General features: G+C 42.8%; 1 protein-coding gene across 1 annotated transcript in view; it reads right to left on the bottom strand.

Moving 5' to 3' along the window:
* Ptpn11 (protein tyrosine phosphatase non-receptor type 11) overlaps window positions 1-1,394 on the bottom strand; it is a 72,942-nt gene extending 71,548 nt beyond the window's left edge. The window contains exon 1 of the mRNA XM_010604560.2: window positions 1,389-1,394. Within this exon, the coding sequence (XP_010602862.1) occupies window positions 1,389-1,394 (6 nt within the window). The remainder of the gene's footprint in view (window positions 1-1,388) is intronic.
* Between the last annotated feature and the right edge of the window lie 6,970 nt (window positions 1,395-8,364).

Genomic DNA, 8,364 nt, shown 5'->3' on the forward strand with positions numbered 1-8,364 from the left:
AATATTATTATATATAACAAATATATATATATATATATATATCACATATATATATGAGATAAAATCACCAGAGCAAGTCGTGATAGCACACACATGAAATCCCAGCACTTAGGAGGCCGAAGCAGGAGGATCGCCGTGAGTTCAAGGCTAGATTGGGCAACATAGTGAATTCAAGGCTAGTATGAACCACATAGTCAGACCCTGTCTCAAAAAAAAAAGGCATTCCCCAGGAACCCTCCCCACAAAAACTAAATAATTGTTTTTTAAAAGCTTATGTTATAGGGCCAGGGATTTAGTTCAGTGGTGCTGCCGCCTGCCGCGTAAGAACAAAGACCCAAGTTCGATCCCCAGTACCAAAAAAAAAAAAATCTTATGTTATAAAATTTAAAATAATGCATGAACTTCTAAACTTCATAATTATAAAGATAAATTACTAAAAAAGGGAATTTCCCTTGCCTGGTGTGGTGGCACACACCTGTAAGCCCAGCACCCTAGGAGGTTGAGACAGGGACTTTGAGCCCAGCTTGGACATTTAATGACCTGGTGAGCCCCTATCCCAAAATAAAAAAGGGCTGCGGATGTAGCTCAGTGCAAAGGCCCTGGGTTCAATTCCCATACTGCAAATAATAATTTCTCTAATCCTTACATTAGTACAATTTTTTCAGCAGTTAAGAACTGGTTCTGACAACAGGAAAAGATATATTGGCCATTTTAGATGATATCTGGTTAAAAATCACAGCCACATCTGGTAAATGCTTTGCTGCATGCTAGTGTACAAAGTGGACTGAAGAAATCAAACCTGGGCTGAGGGTGTAGCTTGCCTAGCTAGCATGCTTGAGGCCCTGGGTTCCATCCCCCATACCAAGGAAAATAATGATGATGATAAAATAAAGCAAAGAAATCAAACTTTTAACCACTACATACTGCTCCATATTTCTGAAGCAGGTCTTGGTTCTCGCCCCGGCTCACTTCACAGGCTAATGCTTCCCTGCCGGGCTGGAAGACACCAGCCAAGCAGCCCCACAGCTGCAGGTGAGTGAGGCCCAGGAAACAGCACCTCCACCCATCAGCAGATCAGCAGGAGATAAGGCCCGTGGTCGTCTCCTTACCCCGTTATTAAAGAAACTGCATTATTTCAATTGCAACTTATAATTACACCTATGCTGTTATTAAGAACAAACCAATGAGAGTGATATTTTAGGGGGAACCAGCATTTAGCACATGGGCTGGACAGAGGGAGGGCTTAATGAGCATTAGTTTTGGTTGTTATGATTATCATTATCAGAGGATGCACAAAGCATGGAGACCCCTCAGGCACAATTATGTTAGTTTCACATGGGCCATTCTGACATGTGTCCTTTAGTTACACGGCCTATGCACACCCTTACCTTCATCATGGCGCTGAGGCTGTCTGTTTTCATATGTTTTCAAAGGACATATAATTAGAAATTGCAGTTTCTAACTGGGCATGGCGGTGCATGCCTATGATCTCAGTACCTAGCGCCTGAGGTAGGAGGGCAGCCGCAAGGCCAGTCAGAGATACATAGTGCGTTCAAGACAGAGTGAGACCTTATCTCAAAAAACAAAACAAAATAAAACAAGTGTAGTTTCTATTCCATAACCCATCTCCTTGAGCTTTAATATATTGTAAACTCTCCTCCCTTAGCTATTTTTTCAAAAAGCGGTCTGGGGCTGGAGAATTAGCTCACTGTTTCCTCCACCTGCCTTGCAAGCGCAAGGACCTGAGTTCGATCCCCAGTACCAAAAAAAAAAAGCATTCTGCAATCATTAAAATTTTTTTCTCACTTAGATTTTGGGATTATTTATTTGCTTGTTCTTACTTCTTACAGTACTAGAGAAAGAACCTAGGACCCTGCACATTCTAGACAAGCATTCTACCACCGAGCTATATCCCTGCCCCTTTTCCCAATTATCTGTCTAATACCTAATACTTCTGTTCAATCTCCAACCATTTCTCAATTGGCAGCAAGCTGAACAAACTAGTAAAGAACAGTTAGAATTAATTCAACCCCTGAGATTTTACTAAAAGAAGGTGGAGAACAGTAGAATGAATGGGAATCTTTCTTTTTCTGTTACCACGGACTCAGGACCTTGCACTTGCAAAGCCGGTACTATGTCACTGAGCTACATCCCTGGCACCTTTTTGTTTTTGGTTTTCGGTTTTTTGAGATAGGGTCTTGCGTACTGTAATTACAGGCCTGCACCACTGCACCCAGCCTGACAGGATTCTGACAAAATAGGAATTAGACCACAAACCAAACAAACAAAAACTGTAACATAAATGTATCTATATCTGAAAGCGGGGCAAAGGCAAAGCAATAAAATTCCATTTGAGTCTATAAACCCAGTAATGATACACTAGATTCAGACAGGAGCAAAGGAGACAAGTTTCCAGTCCTCACAGTGTAGAGAGTAGGCACTAAATAAATAGGCTGTTGACTGAATTTTGAAGGGCATTAAACAAAAAGTACTTAAGGTTATATCTATGTGGGTTTGATTACAGAAACTAATAAAGTATTCTCTAAATAATGAAAAAAGAATAAGATAAGACTGTAAGAGCAAGAAGCAATTTAAATATGTTAAGGGACCATTTTCATCTTCAGAATTAAGGATTATTTTAATCTTACATCATTGCCTTTTCTCTTTTACTTTCCTTTTTAGTTTTATTTTAGGATTCCCTACTTTTAATGTTCAGACAGAGATTTCTTCAACTGAAATACCAAATAGTTTCTCTGGTGTGAAAAACTATAATAGTACACAGAATCCTAATGAGATAATTAATAATGTGAAATAGGAAGTAAGGGGCTAAAGGTGTAGGGAAAGTGGGAAGGGTGGGGGAAAGGTAATAAGGGAGAGGAAAAAAATATGAGATATTGAAAAAATGGAAATAAAGTGTTTGTAAATGGGGAGGGGAGGAGGGGGTGAAGGGAGGACAGGGACAAGGGGAACAAATGAGAATCAAGACCTATTATGTAAAGGTACAGAATCCCAATGATGAATGTAACTGTACTGTATACCTAGATTGTACCAATAAACTCAATTAAAAAAAAAAAAAAAGTACTGAGGAAGGCTGTGGGTGCTCCTCAGTGCTAAAGCGTGTGTTTGGCAAGTGTGAAGCCTTGGAATCATTCCCTGGTGGGGCCAAAAGATAAAATTAAATGAGAACGACTCTAAGGAGGAGCAGGGGGAGGAAAGTGAGCCTCTCTTGCTCAGTCTAACACCTGCCAATCCTGGGGGTCCCTGCCCGTCTTTTCGAACCAGCCCTCTACTAGCATTATCTGTATTTGTTAAGGGTCTCAGCTCATATGATGGCTCAGGTGGGTCTCATCCCTCCCACAGAAAGTCACACACACACACACACACCAGCGGCACCTCAGGACCTGCACTGAGTGGACCTGGAGACAGGGAAGACCAACTCCACACCTGTGCATGTTCAGACTCCTAAGGCCCTGACCAGGGCGGGTGAAACTGTGGTGGAGAGCCGGCCCAGGCGCAAGGGCCTGGGTTTGATCCTCAGCACTGCAGAAAACTAAAGTAATAAAATGTTTTTTAAAATAAATAAATCCCTGATTAGTGGGTACAGATTCTGCAAAGGCTTTGCTCTTCCTGGCTGAGAATTTTCTTACGTCAAGGGAGTTTTTAAAAATGCTGATGAGACAAATGGATAAATACAATGATGCTGAATACTTCATTTTATCTGCGCCTCTCCCTCCCCCAGGGATGTGGGGAACAGGCCAGCAGGCCAGCAGGCCAGTGGTTTCAGGAACTATTCCTCAAAGCTGCTGTACTCAGAGAGGAGTTTAGGCTAGGGGTCCAAAGTCTAATTTCAGTGTCTTGCCTACATATGCAGTGATCCCAGAATACCTTCTTTACCTCATGTGCCAGAATCATCTGTTGCTTTGAGGAAAATGTTAGAATGTGTTATTTTGTACAGGTTACAAGAATATTCATCTTTTCTAGTTAAATCTGTAATATTCTACAGGAAAAAGATAAACCATGAAGAGAATCAGTCAATAGGGACAAGCATTCAAAGTAAGAAGATACAAAAAAAATTGCAAAACCCAGGCATGGTGGTACACGCCTGTGATCCCCACACTTGGGAAGCTGAGGCAGGAGGATCGCTGTGTGAATTCAAGCCCAGCCTGAAATACATAGCAGATTCTGTCTCAAATAAATTTTTAAAAACAAAACCAAAAAAAAAAAAAATTGAAAGCAGCTTTTGCCTGGTAGGAGACAGTTGGTGCTGTGCAGATCACCATCCTCCAGCACAGGCTCGTTCATCAGCATCTCTGCCCTGATGACAGAGCAGCGAGGGAAACTTGCCTCCCACAGCTCTTTCCACAAACTGCTCTTACCCTACTTCAAAGCCTCTCCGTCACTCAGTTCTCTGAACTACCACCAGCAATCCCACCAGAGGTGCAACCACAGGATAAATTCGTGTCACTCCCCTTGATCACATCTTACTATGGTTTTGCCCTGCTCTCAAAACACAATTCAAACTCCTCTCCTCGGTGCTGCAGCGCACAACAAAGCCCTTAAGAATTCCTGCAGAGGCTGAGCATGGTGACACACACCTGTGATCCCCACTCTAAGGAGACAGAGGCAGGAGGCCGGTCTGAGTTACAGATCATCTCCAAACAAAAAAGAATCCTTGCAGAAGGTTGGGGTGTAGCTCACCCAGCTACTCAGGAGGCTGAGGCAGGAGGATCGCTGTGAGTTCCATACCAGGCTGGGCTGCATAGTGAGTTCCAGGTCATTCTCAACTACATAGTGAGACCCTGTCTAAAAAAAACCAAAGTGCACCACAGCCTGCTAGTCAGACACAGACGGGAGCCGGCACCGCACTTGCAGACTGTGCAACTCAGTCTCCAGCCCAGCCTGTACCCAGGAGCCATGCTGGCCACGATCCTGGCCTTCGGTCAGGACACAACACCAACAAAGGCAGCCTAGTTTCCACAGTGAAGGCCCAGAACTGTTCACCTTCAGCAAGGCAAGTTTACTCCCACAGGAGATAAGCACAGCCACCAGAGAGAGCCCGCGACAGTGTACTTGACTAGCCACACATAAATCAAAACCTGGAGTCTGAGAACAGACTCCACTTTCTGCCCTCTTCGTTCAAGCCACTGTATGACTCCTGCAGGAGAAGAAACACAAATGGAAAGGAGCCACCAGATGCTGAAGGAGACGGAGAATACAGGCAGTTCTGTCAGCTGAACAGGGCACAAGAGGGCATACTGTACATGCAATCTCAAAATCGAAATTCAAAAAATGATGGTGGCGCACGCCTGTAATCCCAACCCTCGTGCGGCTGAGGCAGGAGGATCACTGAGTTCAAGACCAGTCTGGGCTACATAGTGAGTTCCAGGGTAGCCTCAACTCGAAACTACATAGTGAGAGACCCTGTCTCAAAAAAAAAAAAAAAAAAAAAAAAAAAGACAGGCAAAAGATTTGAGAGCTGGGGATTTAACTCAGTGGTGGCCACCTGCCTCATAAGCACAAGGTCCTCAGTTCAATCCTCCACACCAAAAAAAAAAAAAAAAAAAAAAAAAAAGACAGGCAAAAGATTTGAGAGCTGGGGATTTAACTCAGTGGTGGCCACCTGCCTCATAAGCACAAGGTCCTCAGTTCAATCCTCCACACCAAAAAAAAAAAAAAAAAAAAAAAAAAAAAAAAGATTTCAATAGGCACATCAACAAAAAAATATACAAAGCCAGACACGGTGGCACAGGTCTGTAACTCCAGAACTCAAGTGGCTAGGATAGGATGATCACAAGTTTAAGGCTTCAAGGCTGGCCTATTCTGAACTATACAGCAAGACTCTCAAAAAAAGAGAAAAGAAAATATACAGATGGCATATAAGCACATAAAAAGATAATATTATTAACCATTAGAGAAAATACAAATTAAAACTGCACTGAGTTACCATGACACAACCACTAAAATTAAATAGACTGAGGATACCAAGTGTTGGCAAGGATATGGAGAAACTACTTTTTAAAAAGATTGGAAACTTCTGAAAAAGTTAAATGTATATCTACTATATGATCCTGCCATTCCATTTATAGCTAGCTATAAACCACAGAGAAATGAAACTGTATATCCACATGAACACCTGTACACAAGATTTTGGAGCATTTATTGTTTACAAAAACCATACTCTGCAAACAACCAAATATCCATCAACACTGGATGGATAAGCAAACTGAGGTGTATCTTACAATGGAATATTGTATGACTAAGCAATAAAAACTAACAAACTATCTGACACACACAGATGAATCTCAGCACATCTGTGCTGAACATAAGAAGCCAAGCAAAAAGAGTATATCCTGCTTAATTCCATTTACATAAAAGTCTAGGAAATGAAAAATAATGTATAATAACAGAATCAAAACAATGGTCACCTGAGAACAAGCAGGATTATAAAAAGGCACAAGGAAACCTCACCAAGTTGATGTGGTGATCATTTCCCAAATGTATACATGTCAAAAGTTATCAAATCAGCCAGGCACAGTGGTGTACAACTGTAACCCTAGCACTCAGGTGGCTGAGGCAGGAGGACTGCTGGGAGCTTGAGGTCAACCTGAGCCACATAGTGAGTTCCAGATCAGCCTGAACGACACAGCAAGACCCTGTCCCCCAAAAAACTCAGGCCGGGGATTTACCTCAGTGGTGCTGCCACCTGCCTCACTAGCACAAGGTCCTGAGCTCAATCCGCAGTTCCAAAAAAAAAACTCATCAAATTGTACACTTAGATATATGCATGTTCATTGCAAGGTATTTATATCCCAATAAAGCTGGTTTAAAAATCAAAATTGCCAGTGATGTTTTCATTTCATTTTATTTGTAACCTGACTTATTAGGTGGCACACCATTCCTTCTTTATAATAGGTAAGACGCACCAGGGCTATAGCGGACCAGGAATTATTCCATTTCAAACTGTCATCTTGACCACTTGCCTCTTTGGCTATGCCTACACTTCCCTGCTTCTAAACTAACAAGCTAGACAATGTAGGGTCTATTACCACCCCTATCCCCACCCCCTGCCTCGGTCTTTTTGTCTCCTAAAACAGCAGATCCTTACTTGTCTGGAAGAGCAGACACAAGGAACAAAAGGCTCAATGACTATTTGACAGATTAAAGAATAGACAACTGTTTTATTTAAAAGCTCCCTAAAGAATTACAACATTTGAGGCTGTGCACTGTTCTGTTGAAACGCAGCTATATATTACCCAGATCTGCGAGCGTTCGCCAAGAGACCTGTCCAAGTCACTCACTTCCTACGAGTTTTCAGTTGTCTTTTTTTTCCCCTTTTTTGTTGCACGTCCATGAATGAGTAACAAGCAGGTGTGTTTTAAGGACACATTCCTAGTATTTCGAAGTCTCCCATTCAAATACCCCCAACAGCTTGAACTCATTTTTCTAATGTTCAAGGAGACGACCATAGCTGGACAATCAAGGAGAAGAGACAATGGGTCTTATGTGTGAGACTATGTAAAGAGTGGTGACGCAAAAGAGCAGCCTCATTATCTGAAAACCAGAGGTCACACTAACGTTTAACAACAAAATTAAGGCTTACCAATGATTAGCAACAGTTACATAAAATAATAACAGCAACGTGGTGATTAACATGGCAGATCCAGGCTCCACCACTCATTAGGTGAGTGACATAGGGCAAGATGCTTAACTTTCAAAACTCAGTTTACTCATCTTCAGAACAAGATAACAGTACTAGCCTCATAGGGTAGTTGTGATGATTAAACGTGTTTGGCTCCTGGTACGAACTAAATAAATGCTAGCTAGGAATCGTATTATTACGCTGAACTTCCAAAGGATCTCATTAACTCACTAATCTCCCTTCTCTTAGTTTCAAAGCCTGTCATTTACTAGCATGTTTTATTTCTCAGCCTCAGTTTCTACATCCGTAAAACGGGAACCAAGATAGTTAACCCACTTCTACGGTTGTAGCGAAGGATTAAATAACTAGATAAAACTCCCTTCCCGCCTCCCAAAGCGAAGATCGCAGAGGAAGGAAATACTTCTTAGTGGCTGCAGATATTGTCAGTTTTTCCATTTCTGGCACGTGAGGGGTGCGGGGAAAGGAGATGCAAAGGGGCACACAAAGGGGTTGGGGTCCTGAGTGAAGTCCCCGAACGCGCGCCCGAGGCTGCGTGACCAGAGCGACTCGCAGTCGCGCCCCGGGCCGAGGAGCCTCCCCGAGTGCGCGGGGTTATTTCGGAATCACCATGAGGCAATTCTCATGAGGCAATGGGTCAGGAATGCAGCGTCGAGCCGGGAGACTGGCGTCCGCCGTTCTCCGGGCGGCTCTACCTGCCCCGGTCC

The sequence above is a fragment of the Fukomys damarensis genome, unplaced genomic scaffold (assembly GCF_012274545.1).
Source record: "Fukomys damarensis isolate Sample0158 unplaced genomic scaffold, DMR_v1.0_HiC HiC_scaffold_12, whole genome shotgun sequence".
In the NCBI taxonomy this organism is placed as follows: domain Eukaryota; kingdom Metazoa; phylum Chordata; class Mammalia; order Rodentia; family Bathyergidae; genus Fukomys; species Fukomys damarensis.